General features: G+C 42.5%; 1 protein-coding gene across 1 annotated transcript in view; it reads right to left on the reverse strand.

Annotated features, from left to right (window-relative positions):
• arid1aa (AT-rich interaction domain 1Aa) overlaps nt 1-27199 on the reverse strand; it is a 67937-nt gene that overhangs the window by 12744 nt on the left and 27994 nt on the right. Inside the window, exons 2-8 of the mRNA XM_088602853.1 lie at nt 25741-25959; nt 24520-25155; nt 21939-22058; nt 3897-4137; nt 3693-3782; nt 3341-3511; nt 1427-1733 (exon numbers count right to left, since the gene is read on the reverse strand). Coding sequence (XP_088458979.1) covers nt 1427-1733; nt 3341-3511; nt 3693-3782; nt 3897-4137; nt 21939-22058; nt 24520-25155; nt 25741-25959 — 1784 coding nt within the window. The remainder of the gene's footprint in view (nt 1-1426; nt 1734-3340; nt 3512-3692; nt 3783-3896; nt 4138-21938; nt 22059-24519; nt 25156-25740; nt 25960-27199) is intronic.

Raw genomic sequence — 27199 nt, forward strand, 5'->3', positions numbered from 1 at the left:
TCTCATGAAGTTATTGCACTGATCTGGACACGCTTTAATACATAAATAAAAGTCTTGTTTAAACCTTTTACTCAAATTAAGACCAAAGAAGTATACATCAGCCATTCTGGGAAGCCATATCAGAGGGATTTTACAGTCTGAAAAATGAACAGATGACTCAGACGTAGAAGGTGTGAGATGTTTTTTTGCAGGAATGCTGGATGTAAATCTACAGCTCTGAGGAATGGGGTTTAAATGGAAGAGATATTGCTTTGCCAGCCCTGATACATAACCACACAGCTAGAACAGGCCTGTCTTCTCATTCACCTGTCCTCCTCATTTTTTGGTTTCCCAGGTCAGCAGCTCGGCACAGACGTGTTCAGTAAACAGAAGGCACTGTCTTGCCTTCTCTGATCTGCTGCTTGCTCAGGATGTTTAGCCTGTCTTCCTGACGTTATTCCTCCTCTCTGGTCATCAATTTCCTGCCTTCCTTCTGCTTGTCTATCTGCCTATATCACCTAACTTATCTCACTGACAGCTGCACAGCTCCTGTCCCTGAAGGCTTGTCTAATCAATTCCCAGATTTCAGCCTTCCAGCCAGCCTGTTGCTCATTAGGACCTTTAACACAGAACAAAGCTAATTAGGCTGAGGACAATTATGGAGACAGCACAGCAGCCACAGGATCCTGCTCTGTGTGCCATGTGACTGCCTGCCTTCTACAGTTAACATTCCCTATTTAAAAGCACTCTTCCAAGAGACTGGCTTCTTTACACTTTCCTGGGAATAATGAAATGGCTACACCAGACCTAAATTCAGCTCAGTAGCAGCTGCAATGAATTGAGCAGGTAGGCTTAGCAATAAGTGAGGATGACACATCTTGCCTTGCTCTGTTGGCTGCTTACATGCAACTAAAATGACACCACTATCATCTACAGAGGGGTGACATGAAACATAAAAAAACATGGGAAACTTATTTTCATACTATATCTTCAAAGAGGCTAAAGCAAATCTTGCTGGGATCATTTCAACACTATGAATGCAGCGCAGTCAGTTCTGTCTTGTGGATCAAGGCCCCTCTGATGTAAGTGGGGTTCAAACACTTGGTACCAGGAACATATGTTCGATTTTTACGATGACAAAACCCACCATTTGTATAAGCAACCCGACATGAGTCTCATAGTTAAAATTCATTTTCTTTAAGATTGCCGAATTTCATAAGCAAAATTACTTAGATTTAGGATGTGTGAACTTCAAACATTTAAAGATGCAACACCCCTCAAAACTGATTGCAGTTATTGATATCCAGAATTAAAATTCAAAATAGCAGCAAGCAACCAGGAATTCAGAATACAGGATTTCAAGATACATTTTTGGCATATCTCAGACACCTGGATTTTCATCAGTACGAGACATAAAGCCTATGTAGATGGACACAATAATGCCTACCTATTGTGTGAGGAGTTCACAGCTGCATGCATAGCAGCTGCGGCTGCCTCCTGGGCCTTCCTGTTGAGCCCACCTGGGGGAGGACACATCCCTGACCCCACCTGAGGGGGCATGCTGCCCATGTTGGGGCCCATGTTGGGGCCGTAGGGGCGGGTGCCCATCTGTCCCGGACCCATCCTACCCGGGGGCATCCCTGTGTATGGTGGTCCCCCTCCCTGCCCAGGCATGGGGTTCATGGAGCCACCCATTCCAGGCCCAGGGTAGCTGGCGTTGGGCATGCCAGTATAGTTGGGCTGCCTTGGGTAACCTGCCGGATGGACAAGAAAGTCACTAAAACAGGAGGAAGAAAGGGAAAACTATGAAGAAGTATTATATGCACTTGACACCAATACAAATGGCTAGGCCTAGGAGTCTCTGTACTGACCACACATGAAAATCTGTAAAATTATTATATTATTTCCGGGATATACAAAAACTGACTCTCACACTCATTGCAATCAGCTGAACATGGTTAATGTAATCCTGAAAAGGCAGTACAGGGAAATTATACAGCTTGACAAGCAAGCAGCGTATACAAAACTTGCCAAGAGGATGTCTGAAAACAATCCCAACACTGCACTTGACACGCAATTTCATCTGGGTGTAATCAAAAAGACTAAAAAGCAACACTCTCCAGATAAGATTCACTCCTACTGCGACTTCCCAGTAAATTCATGTTTTTGAGGGTGGTACAACAAACAATGAACATTTGAAAAGAAAGTTAAGAGTAAGCAGTAGGTTAAGAGTCAGTTTAAATGTAAATTCCTTAGGTTTTACAACACTAATAAGCTCTACAATTTTTTACATTTCCTTTTCTATATGGGATAAATAATGAATTTCTGCAGTTCAGAGAAGACATCTGAAAACTGCAAATAGTCTTTCACACTCAGCAATAAAATGAGGCTACAATCCTGCACTGTAGCTTGCATATACAAAAGGAAAAACTGCCTACATGCATTAAGTAATTCCATTTTGCCAAAAAGCAGAGGCTGTCTCGCATTCTAAATATACCTGAAAACTTATTGTTTTGCAGTCTATGCGAACTAACATCTTTAATGTTTGTTGAAAAGTGTGATGCTTACTCTTTTATCTTAGAACTATTCAGAGCTTACAAGAAAGTCCATCACTTGGAATTGATGCGAATCATTTTGAGGTCACACTTCAGTTTATACTGAGGGTCGCGTCTGAATGACAATATTCAAAACATCCACGATTAAAAAATCAATTCACCAAGAACTTGAGACCTTCAAAAAAGACTGGGACTTTGAAGTGAAATTTTCAGGGTATACATTTTCTATTTAAAATAACCAAACAGTTTGTTCAAACAACTAGGAGAAAAGTCGATCAAAATATTTCAGGAGTAGCTACAATACCAGTAGGGAACCTTCTGGAATGCATGATCAATTATCATTTGAAACATTAAATCAGTACCTACAGAAAGCAGTTTTCATAAATCAATGTTTTTATCAATAGCTTCAGTGCAAGGTTTAATTAAGTTTTTATTGAGTTCACAGTTAGTGAAATCACAGTGTCCAAGGTGAATTCTGAAATATTTCCAGCAAATGGGAAATGAATAGGTGCTTTGGACTCTGTGCTAGCTGTAATATTCTATCATTACAATTCCATAAATGCTTTGAAAGCTTTTCTTAAAACTAACTACAGGCCATCAGGAGCAGCTCATAATTAACACATCAAGGCATTTATTCTGGATAATCAGCATTATAGCAGAAGATCCACAGCAGGAGTCCTGTAACTAGGTTACTACACAAAGTGCTACACCCTCCTGATGTGCAGATTATGTCACTTTGACACTGTAACAGACTCAAGCACGTGCAGACGTGGTTTTAGCCAGACTGCTAGACCACTCGCTCTCACCTTGAGGCCCATACTGGGCACCCTGAGGCCCGTAGTTGCCCATGGAGTTGTTTTGCTGATAAGGTCCCATCCCAGCATGCATCTGGCCTCCTGAGGACTGGCGTGGAGATAAGGCAGAGCCAGGCTGTGGGGACCCATAGGCAGGCATCTGGGGGTTCCTCTGCATGTACACTGCAAGTCACAAAAGACAGGCAGGATGGACTCCAAATCACTGCATTAAGCCAATGTTCTCACCCTTTCAATGTCATTTATAATGTTTGCAAAATTAGGAGTTTTACAAACTGTTAAACTGCCCTGGCGTCATTTCAACAGCATTCTCACAACTCCAGTATGCGTAACCTCCAAAACACACCTCTGTCTTGCCCCATGGCAGACTGGTTCATGGAAGGGTGCAGGATACTCTCCGACTGCCCACTTGGAGGTCTGGGGGGCATCTGAGTCCCTGCGAGATGGGACAGCAGCAATAATCAGGAAATGTTCCGTTGTTTTAAGTTTCAGTTTCAGACACACTGTGGGTAATCAGAGAAGGAGGCTAGGATCCGTCCCGCAGCCCTACCTGGTACACCTGCAGGGGACAGTGGTCCTGAGCGCGACTGGGTGACGCTGGCAGGCGAGCCCACGGGGGAGGGCGATGGCCCGCGGATGCCTGGCAGGTGGGGAGAGGTATGAGGGGAGAAAGGGGACTGGGCTGGATTGCTCTGCTCCCCCTGGCTGCTCGACACTCCTGAGGTACTCACTCCAGGGCTCAAGGCCCCCTCTGTGCCTGTGGGAAGGTCATCAATGGAGCCCGACAGATCCTGGATGGGAAACCGAAAGAGCACATCAGCAGAGAGCTCTAAAAATCTAGACAAGTCACACAGACGCCAGACCTTGGCAGTGCTCACAAAATTCAACTTAAAATGAAAAGTTAACTTTTGTGACCATTGCAAACACAGCACTGAAAAACAATACAGATGTTATGACCAAAAGTGAAATAAAGACGCTCCTTTTTCCAAATGCACAGGATAGCTAAAAAATGTATACAGTATGCTCTAGATTCCTTACTTCATAACATCAAATCTAAATGTCAAGGATAAAAACATGCAGGTAGCAAGATCTACATGATAGACCGACAATTAATGCCAATTATTTGAATGTTAAAAGTCTGCTAGTTTTCCAAACCCAGCCACTATCTGTGAAAAAACTAAAAGGGCACTCAGGTCTTCAGATGAGTTTACAAATCACAGCAGGGCTGATTTCATACAGACTGGCAAGACTGTATAACAGAACCAAAAAACAAGAACCTTAGTCCCACTTTCTCCAAAATCTTAAGAGAAATCATTAGGTCCTGACAAACCGGTCTTGCAACAATCCTCTTCAACTGGTATTTGCCTATCGTGTACACTATAGTATAATCTTCAAAAGAGACTGCAGGAAGGCAAATTCTAATTCAGAATCTACCACACAAATACTCCAACAGCAGCACAAAACTAGTCAAATGATCCAAAGACTGGCTGATTTCCGCGGACTCTAGCAACTGTAGTGGCTGCTAGGTTGTGTGGTACAGACTAATGATTGCCAATTCAGGTATTAAGGGGTAAATCACTTGGGATTAAACTAAATAAACTATGAAACTACTTTGAAATAGGAAGGTGGAATCTAGCACAGATCAGTGTCTGAAAAATCCCCCTTGGAAAGAGAACCAAAACACTTGTTAAAAAAGGAAGATCAAAGACAAAACTGCAACAAAGTATGTGCATTTAATTGATGACAGCGGTCAGGACAATGTGTTCAACACGAAAAATAAAAGGCTGTACTTTATACAATCTTACGCCCCCCACACACACAAAATACATGTTCTGGACCAAAACCACACTGATTCTGCACCCGCGGCCAGAAAAGAGCGCTTCAAATACAGCAGTGCAAAACAAGCCTGCTGAGATGCATCAGTATGAACTGCTGTGCCTTCTTGTGAACTCCTCTTTTTCAGTGCTCGTACCGCCAGTTAGGTATGTGAGGGCTGGAGGAAACGTGTGCGTGTGCGTGTGCGAGTGTGTGTGTGTGTGTGTGTGTGTGTGTGTGTGTGTGTGTGTTTGAGTGGAGTCTGTACTCACGTGTTTCCCATGTGTTTCCCAGAGTTGCGAGCTCATCTGCCAGTCAGATCAAAAAAAACACTGGAAGGGGGCCAACTATTTCCCATGGAAATCTCACACTCCAAGGCTGGCTGCAGCCCCGAAGCCGGCGGTTTTTCACTTGAAACGGCGCCCGCTGCTATTTTTGGGACATGACCTGACGAAGGCACCCCAGAGGGAGCGACATTAGGAGGGCTGGAGCTGTTTCAGACACTCTCCCCCCCCCCCCCTGTCTTTCACCCACTGCCAGCCCAGCTCCGCTCATGACCACTGGTTTAAAACACACACTTCAGGTTTTAGAAGAGGGAGGGCAGAGCCAGCAGCAAATCACCCTCCATTTACTTCTGCTCACAAGGCTGCGAGCTATCAGGAGAACTGTGCTAACTCTGGTTACCATGCGGTGTCATGACAGCTGTTCATTTAACTGGGAGCTTTATCTGCTGCTGTGGCTAGGGTGAGCCCGTCACCTGCTGATGTTGATCTGAGACATTTAACCCAGACTAAAGATCTACCGCACGGCAGATTCGCTAACAGGCATCCTTCACCGTGAAGCGCACTGTGCAATAAGGTAGTATTCAACCTGACACGCTTGCAGCAGCCCCCCAGCGCTATGTAGCACAACTGAAAAGTGGAGAGAGCGCTTTCACGCCATAGTAGTGTTGCTGACGGTGCTGAAGAGGAATCTGACTACCTGATAAGGTGTTAAGAAAAAATAGTTTTCATTGTATGTTTTTTCCCCCCCAATTACAAAATGTGAAAATAAGCGTTAGTTGTTTTACAACACTTTGTTTCCTTTGCTGGAACAAAGTGTAAAGCACAATAGAATTCTGTTACACCTACGTAGCATCTTGAAATCAGAAACTGACCTAACCAGCTTTGACCCTTATTGTCCCCACTAAGTGAAGGTTTTCACACAACATTTCAGGTCTCAGTTGATTACCTTCAACAGGATCCTCTAACTAACCTTTCTTCCTCCTGCCCTTTTGTTTTCCAGGAGCCCTAACCATTGTTTCAATTTGTTCTGTGTTCACTTGGCTCAAAAATCAACCATTGTATCTTCCTTTTAGTGCAACAAGACATTTAAGTTTTTGCTCACTTTAACTCGTCTTCCTGCAACTCAAGACACTAATAACAGATATGCTAATCTGAACAATTAACTCAAATAATCCATCCCTCTAACACAGGCATCACAAGACAAGTCATCTGACACTGAAGCCATTGATTTCATGGTCATAATGTATATACATCCACAGAAGGCCTGAAAGAAGACCCTTGGAAGTCAGCCACTACAAACATGTAGAGATATTACTAACAACCACATGCCATTAAGTAAAGTCACATATACATCCATCTAAAACCCCTTTGCTTAAAATTCAGTTATGTAGTGATCCATTTAGGCAATGTCCATAAACTAGAATAACAAATCTGATGGCTTCCATACATGTCTGTGTGAATCTGCAGTAAGTCCACACATGCACTGAGTAAATTCCTATGGCAGCTCCCTGAGGCAAACAACAACAAACTAAGAGAAGCAGACAGCCCTCCTCCTACCATGGACTCTCCGAGTAGGAGAGTTCACAGAACAATGGGTCATTGTGAGGCTGACAATAGCACATTCTCTACAATGTTGTTTGGAAAAGAAGGGGCCATGAAGTCCTTCCTTAAAATCACTGCTCAGAAAAGACAGCGAATATGTGGCTTCCCAGAGATTCTACCATACTGTCTATTACTCTCTCCTAAGACCTTCCACTCCAGAAGCTCAGATTGAAAGATAAAGGTTGTAGAAAGGGAAACATAGTAAAACTCAGTAGTTCACAAGCTTGGTAGAGTGCCATCAGTGGAGTAATAGATCTACAAAAGAAATGGACAGCTTGACATATAATTGTTTATTCTATGGCCTGAAAAAGCAATGGATGTGACACCATCTACAGTTATGCTCTTCATATTTGTAGCTTTACTGACATCAAACATCAAGACATCAAACTTTTTCAGGAACTGAAAATAGAATATGTATAACTACATTCAACAGCACTTGATACAATGGAATTTGTCAAAGATCAATGAAGAAAAACTGCCTAGAAAAGGACCTTTTCTTGTGCAGCAATGTCTGAATTTGAATAAAAATTTCCTTTTATTTATTGTATCAATACAATTGTATTATTGTGACAAAATTCAAAAAGGAAAGAGTTAAACAATCGTTCGCATTCGCCCTCTATGATATTATCAGCATATCAAATGTTTAAGCCCTGCAATTTACTATTTATATTGCATTTTTGTAACATATCAAAACACAGCCAAAACAGATTTTTGATCATGCTTTCAAACATTCCTAAAATAAGATTTTTTGCTAGAAAAACTATATTTGTATTAATTGTGATTTATGGTAACTATTTCAAAGGCTTGTACATGCATTGTTGCATCTTAACCAGAGGCAAGGAGGGTGCCTTGAAAAGCATATCTATTTGGGATCTAAAACTTGCCTGGTTATCAAAAGACCCAATAATTCCAATTCATCCTCTTCTTTCCTCTGTGGGCATCTGAAGTGCTGTTCAGCCTAAGGGCATTCCAACATCCTGTCTGAAGCCCCCATTAAGAGATTACAACTAAATCAAATACTGTCTGTAGCCACAGAGCCGGATCCATTCCAACTGAGCTAGAGAAAAGACATCCCAGTGTCATACAGGATGTGCCTTGCAGCTTATTTAGGGATGCTGTAGGATAGAGTAAGATTTAATTACAGAGGTCAGGGAAAGAACAGTAGAGAAAGAAGATTTTTCCAGCTTTCAGCTGTCCAATCTCTGCCCCTGATACTGACCAACAGTATTTATGGGCTATTTACATGTTTGATTTCTCAGCCATGCAGTTGTTGAAGAGGCTCATATTCAAACTGGAAAAACTTTTTTACATCAGTATTTTTTCTCTGTACTATACGTAATCCAGATCTGTTCAAATAAATTGAATGGTGAAAGAAACTAATTTAGTTATTGATAATGCTTAAACTATTTGCAATCTATAAAGAATATTTTCTCTGAGATACTTTTTTAACTTTCTTAAATAAGAAATCACTGTAGAAAACAATTCTCTAGATACCATGGATGGATATTCCAGTTAAAAAATAAATAATTTCTAAAAGGCATTGAACCCACACTGGTACACAAAGCCAGGATCGGAATACCCCTCCAAGGTTTAATCTTTCTTTAAAAAATAGTGCAGCAATGTCGCAATAAAGGAAGGAGATAACACAAACACACATCAATGGCCTGACTGTGGGACAACGAGCATTCTGATCTCTGTTCCCTTTTCCCCAACACCGAGATGGACTATCCCTATATGTTCTGCAGGTTTCACTTCTCATGTTTAAAATTTCTATATTACTTCACTGATTCTCCGTTATGTTACAACAATTACCACAACAAATCTGTGAGCCTCTGAGTTCAGGATGCATTTGAGGGACTATTAGGATTTGTTAGTAAATAAAATTCCACCTGCTGGCACTTTTCCATTGTGAAGGCTTTGATTCATAATCAGCCCTTCTATAGAACCATCCCTTTCTGTAGCTGTTCTGGAGCTGAGCAAACAGAGCCTCTGCTCTTCCTGCTTGCTGCAGTCATTGATTTTTCACAGCTCGATATTGCACACTGCCCAGTTCTGCTGACTACACAGCTTGCCCAGAAATTTAATTATGTCTCCACTGGCTGTGCCATTCAAAAATACTGGCTACTCATCACTGTGCACAGAAAGAGACAAGCCTTTCCCTTTTCAAACGAAAACCAGATCAACAAATGTGATAGAGGACTAATCAGCCCATCTCTCTGGTGCAGCCTGCTGCGCTCTGTACAAACAGTCCCCTCCCCTATCTGGGTTTCAGATCCTACGCATCTGTGTGCATGACAGCTTCCTTTCAGTTTGCTGTAATGCTGCAAAAGCCTCTTGTTTCAAAGTTCTTGTTTTCTCCCAGATTGCTCAGGCACTGCATATGCCACACTATACTATGCACTCAGACATTAGGTAAGCAAGGATGCCAAAGTGCTTTATAACTCAAATAGGCTCAGATTCTGTCATGTCAAAAAATTACATCTGCAATATGCACCTTTTTAAGCCTTCAAAAATTGTTTCCATGCCAGCAAAGGCTTACAGCACACTCATATCCAGAAAGCTGATAGAGGCAAGTTTGTTTTCACAGTTAACAAGGTTAGTTTCCAGTGACGCAGATATTGCAGAAGGTTCAAACGGATTTAAGTGGTGCAGAGCTAAGTCATTTTTTAAGAGTTATTTCTGCTTCCATTCATTCTGTCATTTGGATGAGAGAGACTAAAAAAACCACTAGCTAAATGGGTTAAACTGCCACCTTGTTAACATTCTTGCTTTAATGGTTCATAAAAACAAGTTCCTGATTCCATGACACTGTAAGAGAAGAGCAGGGGTATAAACCCTGACGTCCAGACTAAATTCCACTCTGGACTTTTATCTAGCCTCCCTAAATTTCTGCTTAAATACAAACCAATCACTCATCATAGTAAAGTAATTTCTTCCTTCTCCACTGGATCTGCTGTGAAGGGGGGCCTGATGAAGCAGTGGCAACTGTGTGCCACACAGGTGGGTGCTGCACTTCAGTGGTATAGCCCAAGACCCACTTCATCTATGTAAAGCACTTTGGCTTTCTTTAAGATAAAAGGCACTAGTAAAACAAATTCTCATCATGACTACCCATTCATCACCAGGAAGTCAATTGTTACCTTGTATGTGTTGCAGCAACCCAGAACCTATTTTGAAAACCTAAAACACCAGGAAGACCTACACCCTGAGCCTCTAGAGGGACTACATGCACACAGACACAAAGAGGCAATTCAGAGATGCCAGTGAATCTGGCCAGTGTGTTCCTGAAAGCTGGGACGAATCTGGAGCACCTGGAGAAAATCCATGCAGACGAGAACAAACTCGGACACTCCAGTCTAGAACTGAACCCATGAACCACCAGGCCACTCTGTCAGCTGGAGATTCTTAGAATTCCGGCAGCAAGGAATTGGGGAGCAAAACCAACCATGACAGCTTTAACCAAAGAGCTGTGGATGAAGGCTGAAGACATGACCATGTGGCATGCCACCTCCGCTCACCCCTTGCAGGCAGCAGGACGGCTTTTAGGCCAGAGTGACCGGTGAACAGATCGAATTGCCTTCAGTGAACCAACACCAGTCATCATCACCATCCACAAACCCAAAACTGAAGGAACATTAATGTAATATAACAATAATAATAATGTTTCTTTATTAGCCCTATACAATTTCTTGCATTAGGAATTCGTCTTTTCGCATACCCCAGCTTTTCTCCATGGAGACACAGACACACAGACAGGGAGAGAAGCTTGGGGTCAGAGCGCAGGGTCAGCCATTATACGGCACCCCTGGAGCAGTTAGGGTTAAGGGCCTTGCTCAGGGGCCCAACGGAGTAGGATTCCTCTGCCGGCCGCAGGATTTGAACCGGCAACCTTCCAGTCACAGGCGCAGATCCTTAGCCACAGAGCCACCGCTCCGCCCATTAATAATAATAGCAAATAATACTAATTTTAGGCTGGCTACTTCATTATAATAATGCACGTAATTTTTCTGCACTGCTCAAATATTAACCTTTCTGTACAAAACTGAAAGCTGTCTATACCTAAATGCTACTGCATCACTGTTTAGTAACTAGGCTGAAACAGCACTATTCTGTGACATTTGTGAAATCTCAGTGGCCACTTATTGTTAAGTTAAATGGTATGTATTGCTTATTTTGTGCAAAAGGCTAATTTTAAAAAATCCATTAGTGTTCTACACATGCAATGTTTTACCTTACACTAGAAAAACTGGAAGGCAAAACCAAGAGTTCTTGGTTCCCCATCAATCAACACTCACAGCAGAGTTGCTTAGATAACGCCAGCAAAGAGGAATGTGGCTATTAACAGGATCTGGTGTGGAAACAACTCACTATGGGGTCTCTCAGTTTCTCACTTCCAAACCTGCTATTCAGTCTTCCCATTTAAATGCTTTACAATCAAACAGTGCTCACTAATCTTACAGTGGGGCACAACGAGGGATTTTACTTGAGAAACCCCCAGACTCCAACCAGCTTACTCTATCAGCTTTACAGCTTATATGATCACCATTAGGAATTATTTAAAACAAAACAGATTAAACTGATTCTTACAAAAAGATATTTCTTTATAAAGCCTTGAAAATGAACCCCTAGGGCATTAAATAAACCTTGGTGAGGAACAAGTCAGCTAACTGCTGGTCCTCATCTCCGAGAGCAGCACTACTGGTCTGGCTTGGCTTGCCTCCCTGACAGTTCATGCTGTCGGGTCTCCACACTCGCACTGAGCATCCGATTTTCTTGTGTATCCTCTTGGAAAAAGAAAGTGATGCGTCTATTAGGCTGCCATGGCAACCGTGTTCTGCTCCACGTGTCTCGACGCACCAACACACATACTCCCAGGGGCTGAGGGGTCACAGCACAGTCAACTGCTACAAAGAGGAGGCTGTCGTTACAGGAAACGCAAGCAGACCTGAGCCTCCCTTCCTGCTCTGCAGCTTTAATGAAACCACCTCTTTACCCTGTGCTTTAAGTAATTGCCCTTACAGCTGCCCCTAGCCTTGATCGTTGCTCCTTAATTCCATAGTACAAGTAGCCTTCCACAGAAGCAGAATGATCTGCTTCGTAAGATCCCGGTTACAGAAACAAGGAACATAACCTACAGAAATAAAAGCGATTATATAGCTTTTTTTACCCTACCCAAACAAACTATCTAACCTCAGATAGGAGGAGAAGCATTTTATCAACCACCTGAGTGATGTATAGCAGTCCATATACAACAATAGCAGCACGGCACTACAGTTCAAGTAGAGATGTTCCTTAAATTCCCTCTTAATTCAGATGGTGAATGAAGGCTAGACTGTAAAAAACTAGAGTGGAATCTAGCCAAGACACTGAGGTTAACACCCCTGCCCTTTCAAAAACTGTCATGGGATCTTTAATGACCAAACAGGACCTCATTATGATTCATATACCTTCTTCTGCCTCAGTATAATATCAGATTTGCAAAAAAAAAATCTAATCACTCTTACAAAGCAGGTCATTTGAAATCCAATTTGCTTTATTTTCCTTTCTTTCCAGTGGCAATCTGGTTTCCTCATAACCAATATTCAATAACTACTGTGGTCTGCCCAGACTGGGAAACAGAGTATTAAATCACAGAATACCTCCTCTTTAAAAAAGCTTTCCATCTTGTTGTGGAAATGAGACAGGAATATGCAAAACGGCATGAGTGCATATGTGCTGAGGCAGCAGTCCATAGTGAAACACTTCAAGTACATTTCAGTATTCAAAGCTGTACAGTTATTGAGGGTGTTCTTCAAATAATTCGGAATTGTATTACAGCAGATGTGGTCAAAATCACCACAATAAGACGAAAGATGATGCTATGACAATCCAAGCTGTAGAAATGTCTACACAGGAATCGTCTTTAAAATATTTTTACCACAATAAAATGAAATATCTACAAAACAGCGTACATATAAAGTCTGTAGTCTTCTTGGCACAAAACCCAAATCATATAAAAAGATAATTAAGTGCTTGTTTTAGAAAATATAAAGCATGGACACCTTTGGAAACAAAAGAATGAAAAATAGTATAAGGGCAGCCATCTTAGGATCGAAACAGAAAGCATACACTTATCTTAAACGTTTAATGTCTCACTTTTATAATGTCCTGAAATTAGATGAATACAGTTTCGGAGTTAATTGAATTTCACACTTAAAAAAAAGATTCAGTCCTTTTTTTGGTTCCATGAACTTGGAAAGTTTTCAACTGCACACAGTCCTGGCAAACTTGTCAAGTCTGTAAAGCAAGAACATGCATTTCACAGCCAACTGAGTCCCCTTACAAGCTCACCAGTGTCCAATCTGGCTCAGCATCAAAACACACTGAACAGCAACAAGTTTAAACATTTAAAGAGTATTTAAATAAGGCAGCCCTAGAACTACCCTCACTTTCAATTCCATGTGGCCCTACTTGAAGTCAAGCTTAGGTACTGAAATCAATAATCCAGCTCTCTTCAGCTCATTACCCATCTCAGAATAAGGCAGGAACCCTGTCAGTTTAAGACCATGGCAGAACTGCATGTTCTTGCAAAGTAAGATGCAGGCAGAAGGCTGAGAGAACAGGTTGAGAGAAGCTGAGAGGACCTACACTCAAACTCTCCATCTTTTTTGCTTACACATAGCTGTTCTATCAACAGGAAACACACTACCAAGTGTGAATGCAAGGTATTAAACAAAGATTCTGAAACCGGTCTTAAAATGTTATGCTGGATATAGAGAACCACGAAAGGCCATTCTGAGAGTTTCTGGTATAATGTTACTCGCTCATACACCCCCAAGCAAACTAATCTGATATAAAGGTAGTTAAATGAAGACAGCCAAAGCCTATGGCAATGTCTCGATGTGATATTAAGGAAAAGTGAGGCAATGCTATTGCCACAAACGATGCCAATGGAGACCAACCATTAGGCCCCATAATAAAATAAAATGACACACCCACCAACTGCCAATTATAAATCCAGTACTGTGTGGCAGCTTTCCAATGGGCAAATACAACCTGTCTCTGCGAATTAGAAAACTGCCATCGAGTGATGTGTTTGTAATCTGCTTTCAGCTGGTGGGCTAAGCTTTTGATTGAATCCAGGTCTGTGAACATAAAAGAAATGGATGGGCACAGAGCTTTCTTCTCACACACTTCTTCAATCAGATCCAGCTAAAGTAAGGATCACAACCCTCTGCCTGCTTACAAAATTCAGGTCTATGGGATGAGATTTTAGAAACGATTCTTGTACAATAATGGCTCCTGCTACCCTGCCACTGTGAGAATTCTCAACACACTTGAGATCCAAGGCTTTGCAGAGCTGAGCTTAACCATAAGAGGGCACTCCCATTCCATTAGAAATACAGAAGAGGCCTATCTGCCGGGCTTTGCTAAAGAACCTCTGTCTCGATAATCAATTCATCACTTATTCATATGTATTTTATAAAGAATCCTAAAAAAAAATACAGAATGAAGTGTATGGAAAAAAAGGAAAACAATTTGCCTTCATACAAACAGGAAATAAAACCGTGATCTGGTACCACAGCATCCACAACCAATTACTTGTTTCACATTTAATACCAGTGCATTATTTATCCTCAATGAAGACACAAAAAACAAACACTCCTCACAAAATGAGCCACTCCCTCCCTTACAATTACAAGAACTCTAAAAACTGACAGTATCAAAGTAAAAGCTGTCTGCAAGAAATTACCTCCACATAACTTTGCTCATTTAGCTCCTCCGAAGTTATAAAAAAAACTGGCATTTTAGAGGGATGAAGATAAATTCACCTCAATCCCAACCCAGTTACCCTTCTCTTCCTTAATCCAGGTTTGGGCTTCTGCCAAACCACAAGACAACTCATCTGTAGCTTCTGACAGAATTCACAAAACTGAAAAAAGAACAACCAAGGAATAAATGTTTTGACCTGTCTGCTCCAGCACAGTGAACAGATCTTTTGAGAAATATGAATTGCTACACATTACCTCTTAAAAAGCAGTCAAAAACCCTATTATTTATTAATACCTGATCATCTTACCACAGTAAGAACAGCAGGGCTGCGTGCGTCCCCATGCTCGTCAATAAGAGGGCATTTACAAGAGCTACTACAACCAAAATAATGATTTTATTACATGCTTTTCAGAACATAATCCCAAGCTTTCAATAAAAGCTTTATTGCTATATTAAAAGTGCTTTTCAAATAATTTTTAAAAATGCTCTAACCATGAAAGCTTAAACCATTTTGACTGAAATTCTTTTTCAGTCTCTAAGTTAAGTCTTGAAGCATTCATATGCGATTCAAGTGTCATTCAATCTTGAATGACAGAAGGCTAAAAGGACACACTATGAACATCTTGCAGAAAACAGGCTACAGCAAGTTCGTGACAGGAACTGGTGAGCTTAAGAAATGAGAAGTGAGAATTTCAGAATCCTGCTCTGGGCAGCATAATGGAATAAGTCCATTGCATACTGCCATTCAGCATGTGTGTATATACATTGTTGGGAAAATGCAAATGTCACAACACTTAAAAAACTAATTTTCTTACAGAGCAATACGTATATCCTCCTTCTAAAAAAAAATCCAATGATGGGGGGAAATCTGAAAGTAGGATGACCAAGATAAAGAAAAGCAAATGTTTGTGTGTTTATGCAGAATACACCAGCAGTGTGCTTTACCCTAATTGCGTCCTGTGTGATTTGATTTGTGAGGTAATTCACGGGAGGAGCAGACAGCCTGAGGTGTCATTCATGTCCCGATTGCTACTAACAACAGAATGGCAGTGTGTGAGGAGCCTTTTGTTTGCCTCACAATAGCAGCAGGGAGCCCTAGTGAGCAGCACAGATGCCCAGCCCAGCACAAAACAGCCCGAACTGGGGGTGTCTGCTCCTGAGACAGTCTCTCTCCCTGGAGTAACCTTTCAAAGGCTCCCCTTCCCTCTGCTCAAGGCCTTATCTTGATGGCAAAGTCAATTCTGGACAGCTGCCACATTTTAATTCATAGCACAGCAGGGACAGAACCAAATCCATTTTACCCCGTTAAAAGCAGAAAAGACTGCATTCTAAGTTTAATTGTGTTGCTAATGCAGAGTTGAATAAACTAATTTCATCCAAGTGCTGGTGCCATCATCACTGCTGTATTTTATATCCAAACTGATGGACACAACTAATAAAGACAAAAAGGAAAGCTGGACTTTAAGAACCTAAGGTTACAGGGTTAGTGTGAAGGGAACAGTACACAAAGAAGTGTTTAAAAGAGAAACTAAGGTGGGACTAAATCTCAGGACACCTGAAAGAAACCTGGAGTAGGTTTGAGTCAACTAAAATTGGGTGCCTCAATACGCCTACCTTCATGTAATTAGGGTGTCTCAATTCCTTTTATAGAATAAAACACTACTGTGAAAAAGTGAGGGCTACAGTGGAAAGCAGGCAGGGCCCCAGAATCTGAATATTGTGCACACAGGAAGCACAGGCCCAGAAGCCAGGGACCAGAATAGAAACAGGAAACACGCCCCAGACGCTGAATACTGCAATACCGCAGCTCGCAAAACAAGGTCGACCAGAGCAGTGTTATGAAAGCTGATTTACAGAGCCACTGCTACAAGGCAACCAAGCACGGAGGCAGGCCTGAAGACTTGCAGCGTGGCGGTCTGCGTCTCTCTGCACGGCTACAAAAACAGCCACTGCTGCGGCCGTCTGGAAAAAAAGACCAGAAAACAGCCTAAAAACCCTGGCAGCCAAACAAAGGCATATGAGGAAAAAATCGTAGGTGGTCCTCAACTCTACAAGGCCAGTACAAGTCCCGAGAAAGTCCACAAATAATGCCTTTTTGCCTTTCGTTCCCCATAACCACTTTTCTACCCTTAGTATAGCGACTTAATTAAATTCTAAAGGGAGAAAAAAAGTCTGGATGACCAACCATGCCTCAAGCTTGGTCATATGAACCACCGATGAACTGGGAAGATTCCCCACAGGCTGTGAGCCAGTGTGGGCGCACACACAGGCGGGAGGGAGGGGGCTCATCCTGAAGAGACGCTCTTGGCAGTGGTCAACACTTGGGTTTGGGGGGCGGGGTCGTCTGGGATTAGCTTTCAGCGGGACTCCGGCACAAAAGCCCGTCTTGCTGAGGTGTCGAGAGAGATTAAAAAAAGAAAAGATTTCCCACGGACAAACAGGAAGAGGATGTGACTTTTCCAGAAAAGTGAAAGCGTGACAGTGCTGACAACAAAGCGGCAGCTCTCGGCTGCAGTGATGTGAAGCTCGGCACACCAGCACCCCTGACTCATCGGCTGCCCTGGGAATCCCACAAGGCCTTCTCTTCCAACAGCCTCAGCGTGGCAAAAAAATCGACAATGACACACATGCAAAACTTTCAAGTCTGAAGACGTTTTCATGTTATGTACAAACCAGAAGAGTTTCAAGAACCATCCAAGAAATGCTGGCTATTCCTCTACACTCTCCCACTGGCCCACAGAAGGAATAATGTTTTCTGTGGCCTCCAAACATTTGTTTTGGCTGAGTTAACTTTTATTAATTTCTAAAAGGAATGAAGAATGTTTCATTTAAATGAGAGTCCAGAATCTTCAGACCGAGAGGCAACCTACATTGAGAAGCAGACTTAGAGCAAAAATGAGTATTTTCTTGACAGAAGCACTGCGGTCCAAACTGTGACGCTGTATTACAGAACAAGCTGCTGTTACACAACTTTAACAGGTCTAGAGGGACTGGACTGCAGCCATCCTTGATGGACTAAAAATTATACTGTCAAATGCACATGCTTTAAATAGCTGGTGACCCACAAGAGAAACCTCTAAGATAAAACTATTATTTAAATGAATGCTTTACCCTAGCAGTTTTTAAAAGCAGCACTCCACATATAGGCTGTGTTCGGAGATGAGCACTTTTTATGTCAGTGACAATGTCTTCATCTCACTTTATTCCATTGTATTTCAAAGCTGTCCTCTCAAATTAATAGTCATTTCTTCTGCTGAAGAGGGTTAATTTGTATTAGTTCACGAAAATACGTGTAAAGGAAATGGCATTTGGAGGTGTATCAGCTAGTTGCCTGAGCCCGGATTTAAAGGAAAAAACTTGTTCTAATCACTGCATAAACTCAGTCTTTCACATTGAACAGTCATTGTGTGAATATAACTTTAATTTAGCAGCTGCCACATAAAAGACAAGTTGCCTAAGAGATAAAGAATGACTGTTTTAACCAGACCATTCCCTGCCTAAAAACTATGTAGCTGGTGTGCTGTTGTAAACAGTAAGGGAAAGCTGACAGTACTTGCTTACAGTTCCTTACAGACCACTTTTCGACGTGCAAAAGCCCCACATGGTGGGAAATCATAGTTTTTCACCATTTAATCCACCTACAGTTCTGAAAAGATTAACATCAGCTCAGGTATAACAGCCCGGGGAAAAAAAAAACTAATAAAAATTTAGTGGCAGTACTGCTGAATATGACATTCCTGTAAAGGCTTCTATTGTATTGTGTGAAACAGGCAGGAGGTGCTCAAATTACAGACTGAATTCAACTGAAATTGAAAAGCTACTCTTGGTATTTTGACCCCTGTAGCACAACTTAAAAATACCTTGAAGTCCCAGCTTTCCGATAAGAGTCGAATATACCCCGAACAACAGACCATACCAAATAAAAATGCTGGGAAAAAGCAGCTGGCATCAATGAAGATGTAGTGATCACATTTCCTTGCTGTGTTTCCCCGTTGCCTCCTGCTCTACACTCAATCTCTCATAGCCAGTAACAGATTGTCACTTATACTCTTCTATTGTCAAACTGTTGCCACTTGCCATTGGGAGGAAGACTGGATGGGACAGCTCAAACGTTTCCACTGGATAAGGAGGCATGCTCTGATGGCATTACTCTTCTCCTAATTCCTCAGTAAAGACCCCCTAGCCTCTCCTTTCTCAAGGTCTGCTGATCCAGTTTCTAGTTTGCTACAGCATGCTGGACTGTCCCATCTATTTCCATTCTGGTTCTCTGGGTCAAGAACTTTGTTGCTCTTTTTGCAAAAATAAAGCAAGTAGCATTTCTAGCATAGAAATCCTTGAGCAATTAACAGACTTTGCCTTCAAATATATGGCAAGGCCAAATGGTTAAATTGCTGCCATACAACAGCATATCAAACCAAACAGATTATGTTCTAATAATTGAAAAAGGAATAAATCAATAGAAAACTGGGCTTTGAACACTTGTAATTTGATAGGGTTGGAAACAAGGGAACCAACACAAAGCAAAAAAATTATCTTTTCTAGCTTTAAATCCATTCACCACAGCAAACACACTGAGCCACAAGATAGCCTGAAAAACCGGGCAAACTGGTTATCAGAACCCTACTCAAGTTGGCACACAGTAATCTCTACACAAAATGTGACAGATCCAGAAGGTAGTGATTAAGTGATCCAGGAAGCAGTGATTAAGTGAAATCTGTTCATCCCACCAATAGCCTGATTACTCTTGACGGAAAACCAGAAGAGTAGGGACTTCTCTGAAAAAGGGTAACCTCCTGATCTAATTCCATGGCCTCCAAAAAAGGGCCTAGAGGATCCCCTGGTTACAGCCTATTGGCATACAAAAGAAAAACACTCTTATCGCTGCCAAAAACACCATTTGTTAACCAATTAACATAATACCACAAAGAATTCCACTTCTCCACAGCAAAGAAAGTTCAAACCCTCATAATCATTTTCAAACCACTGCAATCCCAGAGTAACCGTGTGGGGTTGTGATCAGATACCACAACCCGACAGAACAAACCGCAGCTCACACCCCACCCCCTTACAAATCGATGCTCCAATAAAAATGATGCCACATCTAATAATAAAAAACTGAACAGAAATCCAAGCGTTTTCTATAAATGCGTATCAGCAGCAATGGAGAGTTAAGTATACGGATTTCACAACCATTATAAAATAAATTCACTTCTCTTTCAATAAACGTCCACAGCTTTACTTGAGATATGTTAGTGCTCGTTTGCTTCATCTGAAAGGTAGAAAAATGAAAACATTTTACAGAGCATCACTAGCTCACAGGTTAAATGGCACTGAAATTAATTTTTAAATTAAGCCAAATTGTGGTCATTTTACAAACTATCAAGCTATCCGGGCACTCAAATATCTCAACATTATTGGTCTAGAGTTCCAAGACATTACATTTTCTCATGTTGACAGGTTGCTGTCAACATAAGCTCCCAGCTCTCTACTCTGAACGCGTTGGTAAAACGCTCGTATGGGTGGCGACCTCCATCACACCAAAAAAAGTAAACCACACACACTTCTATATAAGAGATGCAAGGTTATTGCCATCTGTAATCAAAACAACCCAAATCCTCATCTTTTTGGTCTACAGTCCGTTGGCTGTACTACCAAAACATGTTGGGTTTTAACACCTGTAGCGTTGCAGTACCACATCGGCCATGTTCGTCGCGGCTCCGGCGCTCCGGTGCCCCTCAGCACCTACTGCCAGCGCAGCCCAGCAACGAGCCACCTTGAACAAGTCAAAATATCACGAAACCCACACACCATGACGGAGCCAACCAAAGTCACCTAGGAGACTTCCAATGCCCTCACAGGAACACAGCACTAGAACCCAAATCACTGAGAGCCAAGAAACATATGAGAAACCCTGAGCAGTACATTAGAGAATACAAGTTTATCAAGGAGCATTTCTTAAATGTTGCGTGTTTGGCTTAAAGTTACAGAAGTTATAAAAAGCCCTACTTTAAAAGGATCTTTAAATATCTGGCATCCACATACTTGGAATTTATTACATCTGCTAAGTTTAGTTTTCTAGCAGTCATCTCTGATATTCCGAGTGAAATTTCTTGATCATTTGTGTCTTAACTATATAAAGCATTTTCTTAACATCGCATTACATTCTCAAGTGAAGGAATTTACAGCACACTGAACGTCAGCTGCTTCTTCTGCACAACTTTAGGTTCTTGTTTCAATGAAATAAACTTGCATATTAAATGATAAAGTTCTCAGGGAGGTCACTGTACCAATGAAGCACCTGTAAACAGACAGAAGTGCTCACGGGTGCCAAATGGGACGTCCTCTAGAAGCAGAAACAGTCCAGACTCCAGGTCTTCTCTAAGTTGATATCAATGTTACTGCTTGGTCAGGTCAGGTAGGAAAAAAGATTGTTGAAGAGCTACGTGAAAACTCTTTAATCAAGATAGTGACTTTCAAATGGGCAACTGATAACTAGGTGTACAACTTATTTTATCTACAGCTTCTTTGCAAAGTTGTTTCTTGCCAATCATCTTTTTATACTTTAGAAACCCCTTGTGCATCAGACTTCTGTCCTTGTCATTCAGTTCCCGTTTTTATCCTCCCCTCAGCAGACGGCTGACTCTTCTAGCATGAATGCACCCAGCAGCACCTGGCAGAACCCAGCATTAAGGAGGGAACATTATTCAATTGCTCTAAAGACAGCAATGTACTTCTGTTTGTACACATTTAGTGCTTAGATAACTTTACACCAATTAACTCCCAGATTATCAACAACTGCAAAAAACAGATGAGGAGAAAAAAGGCAAACCAGAAGCCATACTTTAACCATTCTTTGTAGATACAATCTAAAATGATCAAACTATTGTTTTTCCCCCCACTAATTTGTTTTACCATTATCTTTCACACATTAGTTCTATTTAAGCAGGTCTGTGATATTTTCTTACTAGTATAACATTTCTTAAAACGTTTAAGGTTTCTCAAGTGAAAATATCACCAATCAGGTGTAAAGTAAATCAGTCCCGTTCAGCTAAGCAATGAGAAGAAAAGGCGGAAAATCTGAAAGGTAAACGATTAGAGAGCGATGGGGAGCGATCGGGCCGAAGGCTGGGGACACTCACCGGGAGGCTGGAGGGCCGGCCCTGCATGTTAACGTCCTCTGAGCCACTCTTACTGGAAGCCATGGCAGGATTGGAAGGAGGAACGCTAGACTGGGAGCTGAAGGAATCCTGGGACAGCTCCTAAAAAAGCATCATGGCAAGAATGAGAGGGAGGAAGGAAGACCACAGCCAGGCCACATGAGCTGGATGTCCGATCGCTTAGAACTGTCCAGCTGTGGCAGGACACCTTAGATTTAAAGGTGCTTCAAGCAAGACACTCAAACCACAAATGAGCTGGAATCTAGGCATGACCATTGCTAAGTATTCACCTACAGTATTTTGCATTTTTGGGGGTTTATCTTCCAATGAAATACCTCCCTTTAAATGCAATTAGCCATTGCATCTCAGGTTACTCATTACCTCCGAGCATGGACATTTTTTTAGGTCCATTAACCATAATTAAAATATAGCTGTGATTGTACACTATGGAAGTCTCTTCTCTTGAGAAATATTGGGTTATGATGTTCAAGAACTTGGGCAATTAAACCAGCAACTATATATCCGCTTGTTTATACTATCTTGCAATTTACACAATTTTTTGTATTTATACGAAGTACTTTAGAATATCACTTTGTAACTGCTTTCCTTGTGATCTAGCTTTTTTTTTTTTTGGTGATTTTGATCATTGAACATGCTCCTCATTTTTAGCACACCAGGGCCAATTTTTCAAGAAGCCAATTAACCCATCAATGTTGTTATACTATGGGAGAGAACTGGAGCACCTAGATAAACATGCTTATTTTGACAATGTAGATTTCTTAATGTAGTAATGAGAGATACAAGGTAAATGTTCAGACCTTGAGAACACGTTTCTTTAGTTACAACTAAAGTAATGGGAATTTTAATTTTCGTCATGTCATTCGTAATTTCACAAATTTTGAAGAATAAATTCCCTTCACAAACTGCGGGATCAGTGAATTTCAACTGATCTGATAAAATCTGTTTGAGGGTCTGGTAAAATAGTGCCAGTGATAAGTGAGAAGCAGTTCGCTTTAAATCATGATCAGCAGAGGTTTCATGTTTTTAACTAGGAAACAGATTTAATAAATGGGAAGGTTAATGGGACATTGCAGGGCAAAAAAGAAAGAACAGTTTTTACTTGGCATTAGCGGTACAGAAACAAAACAAATCCCTTAAACTATTAATATTGATCTTTGGCAACAGCTACACATTGAACAAACCAAGGATATTGGATTTTCCATTCTTCGAAGAATCAAAATTTCTCCACTGCTCTTTTAACCTCACCAACTATTTAATTTCTCCAATTGCATAATTACAAGGTCCTTATTACCATTTGAAAAAATCAGACAAAAACCCACTAGTACAGTTTCAATTAACACAAATGTGGATCAATCACTGAGGCTGCTCTGAAATTTGGAGGAACTGTGTGGACAGGACGTCTTTCCCCAAATAACATGCAAAAAACTCCTCTGTCAAACTTGATCTGCGACATCAAACACAGGCTGTATGATTAGACAAACGATTTAGCTACCCCAGCAGTAAAAGGACCTTAAGTTCAAAAAGCTGTTCTCAAACCAAACAATATGAATGAGGAAACTGCAGCTCCTCGAGTGTTGGCTAATCCTCCTTTTCTGATCATCCATTTTGACCAGACTACCAACTATAAAATTAGAGCCTACTTAACAGATAAATTAAAAACAGCATTGGTCACAATACGGATCCTTTGGGTAGATTATTAATTATATCACCCCACATTGAGCATTCGCCCCTTTAGTGTTTTGTATCTACTAACCCAAGAGGACGCCTCTTCCCCATCATGATGGTTCTGGTACCCTTACACTGGGAACACAGTCAATGTCCTGCTTGTTTCATCACCTCAAAATACCCCATGCTACAAATCACTGTAGCAAAACAGTCACTGATCAAAGGGCAGCTACAGTGTTGGCTCCACAGGAAGTTTGATCAGTTACAGAGCAGAATTTGTATCATTAGACCACTACAAGATCCATCAGTTTTCAACCCCCAGTTTCCCCCCCCACTATTTGGGCTCTCCTAACAGCTGGATTTGTCTATCAAAACATGAATTACAACTGCACTACTGACTGTTGCTTTTGTTATTCACCGGTTAAAAGCAAGAGACTGGGATTCCCGCAAGCGGTTTTTAAAATATGAAACGCATTTGTAATCAAGCTTTGGGAAATCACGTGGTCCAGCAATCTGTCCTACAGAGTGCAAATGTCAAACCCCCTGCCAAAAAAAACAAACATTACATACAAAAGCTATTAAGGCAGCATGAACATGAGCAAATCCACACTCGGGACTTGAGTGAAGCTAACACGAGGGATGTTTAAGAGCACGGACGAGCCCAACTGTGCAGAAGAACGTGTTCGCCGATGCAGAATCCAATGGCAAGCAGCCATTTATTTTAGACCGGTCCCACGACTTGCTACTAAACAGCAGAATTCATTTTTCAGGTCACCTGACGTGGGACAGATACAGAAAGAAAACAATGCGCGTGTCCCACTGACTCGGCAGTAAGACGGGGGCCGTGTTCAGGGCAGGAACACAAGCCACACAGTACCTGAGGCGGAGGGGGGAACCGCTGGTAAGGAGATGGCTGCTGCTGCTGCTGCTGTGGAGGAGCCTGGGAGTAGGGGGCGGCCTGGCTCTGCTGGGGAGGGGCGTGTCCCGGGGGCTGCTGGGATTGCGGCTGGGTCGCTGGCGTCGGCTGCGGCGGCGGCTGCTGCGGCGGCGGCGGCTGGGAGGGGGGCTGCTGCTGCTGCGGCGGCGGCGGCGGGGGGCCCTGCGGCTGAGGGTAGCTGGGCTGAGACTGCGGGGCCTGGGGGGTCGCCTGCGGCGGCGGCGGCGGGGGGACTTGCTGCTGCGGGTAGGGAGGCTGGGCGGACTGGGGAGCCTGGGACTGGGAGTAGGGAGCCTGGGACTGGGGCGGCACTGGCGGCGGCTGCTGCTGCTGCTGCTGCTGCTGCTGCGCCTGGGACTGGGGGGTCTGGTGCGGCTGCGAGTAGGGGGGCTGGGCCTGGGCGAGCGGGGCCGAGGGCTGGGAGTAGGGAGTCTGCGCCCCTGGCTGGCTCTGAGGTTGCTGCGGGTAAGGGGACTGCTGCTGGGCGGCGTGCGGCGGCTGGGCCTGCTGGCTGTAGTACGAGGCCTGGCCCTGCTGTCCGTAGCCAGCTGGCCCCTGCTGTCCGTATGGAGGCATCTACATGGGAACACAACAACAGGACACGTTCAAGCAGGAGGCGGAGGTGACCCAGCACTCCCACCGAGGAAGCCGACAGGGTAGAGTTCAAACCGTCGGGCGTTTATTGAGAATTAAAAATGAGAAAAGAGTTAATGGACGCTATTATTGTATGTTCAAAAGGTGCTCCAAAATTGAGTTCATAAGGCACTTCCAAGAAAAGAGATAGTCGAAAAGGATAACTGTAAATGCGGTAAATATTATTTGGAAAAATACAAAATTCAAAATTGAAAAGAGGGGTATGGGCAAATGTTTCCGAAAATGTACCAAAACCAAGAGGTTCTTCCTCCCTGCGTGTGAAGGTGGCGATGAACCACAAAGTTAATGCTGAGTACGTTAAGTATTGTACATTACTTATCCAAACAGGTCAGCTTTTCAACACGTAAGATCGATTTGGGATGTCGTACGGCATACAGAAACCAACTGGGCAGTAATGGCTCCTGTTCCTGTTCCAGTGAAATAAATCACTGAAGGGGCTAGCAAAAGGGTAGACCGTTATTGGATTACAAGTCCATTTTGTGGTGTAGGACGAGTGCCCAGACTCACTTGCTGCCCATACTGCATGCTGCCCATGCCACCCGGCGTACGGCTCTGCATGCCCATGGGATAGCGCTGTGGGGTGGGGGGGCCGTAGCCCTGCCCTGGGTACGAGGCCCCTTGCTGCGACCCTGGAGGAGGCCCCTGCTGAGGCTGCTGGGAGTAGGGGTTGGCCGCTGCGTAGGGCTGGCCTCGCATCTTCCCCATCTGGTCCATTGGGCTTGAAGGCTGGGGGGGGGGAAAAGAGAAATACTTCAATGCCTTATCTCCGACCTTTCTTAAAAAAACAGTTTACAAATCTCAAACCACCGTATTCAATCGAGGATGATACCGTATGGTTGAGTTATATATTTAATGCACATCCCGCCAAGTTTGCACAACCCTAGTAGTGTTTATTCTACTTGGAATGCCCGCTCGTTATTCAAGCCAACACTTTCCGAAACAACCTCCCTGAGCCAAATGGGAGAAGACATGGGCTGCATGTCATCAGGCTTTAACATCAGGGAAAGGCAAGCCTGGGAAACCATGTTCCACTCCACAGCCCCAGTCGCTGCACAAAGAGGTTCACAAAACACAACAAGGAAATGAAGGTAAACCAGATATAAACAGTACTTCAATGCCACTTGATTGAACATGAATATCCGTGTCAAGCAGGCACAGACAACTAAGACTTTTCAAACTAATATATTCATAAAAAGGCTCATGTTTAAAGTGTGATGGGACCACCTCTCATTTCACCTGTCCAGCTGTACTTAGGTAAAGTAGGGAAGCATTAAGGTTAAGACCAACTCACAGGCAAAAGACAGAAGAAGAGAAGAGAGCAATGTTAAAACGATCAAAAGGTTCACATGGGAATTCCCATGACTAAGACGAAGGCTGCTCAGACACAGACAGAGTGAATGTCAATTATCTATAATTTACTCACTGAACCTAGGAAGTCTACGCACTCTTTAAGTTTTTTCCCATTACCATATAATGATTAAAAGGGTTTCCTTCTTTATAAAAAGTGCATTTCGTAGCTAGGACCACACAGTTAAAACTGCCACATATCGAGTGTCATCACCAACCGCTCTTCAAGAAATGGATTCCCTTCCTAATCACAAATTCCACAGGGGTGAACTGCTGGGACCTGCTAGCAGATCATGACTCAATAGGTGGGCACTATTGATTACTGGGGAGGAAATCTGTGATTGCTGGGTAGTTTCCAACCAAAGGGGCAGATTTTAAGTAATGTCGCATGGAAGAGCTGATTAAATGCATTTACTATTTCACAAAAAATTAAAATGCAAGCTTCTGAACTACAGGTCATTTATAAAGGGGGGTATACTGAATAAAAACCACATTTCTCCAAGTCATCAAGTACACAGAAATTTCTAAGGGTGCCAATAATTGAGATTCGAGAAAAATGTTTATTTTTTTGTGAGGATTTCTTCATTGAATGATTTTACCTCACTGAAAGGTTAAATCT

The sequence above is a fragment of the Lepisosteus platostomus genome, chromosome 13, assembly GCF_059453375.1.
Source record: "Lepisosteus platostomus isolate fLepPlt1 chromosome 13, fLepPlt1.hap1, whole genome shotgun sequence".
Lineage (NCBI taxonomy): Eukaryota > Metazoa > Chordata > Actinopteri > Semionotiformes > Lepisosteidae > Lepisosteus > Lepisosteus platostomus.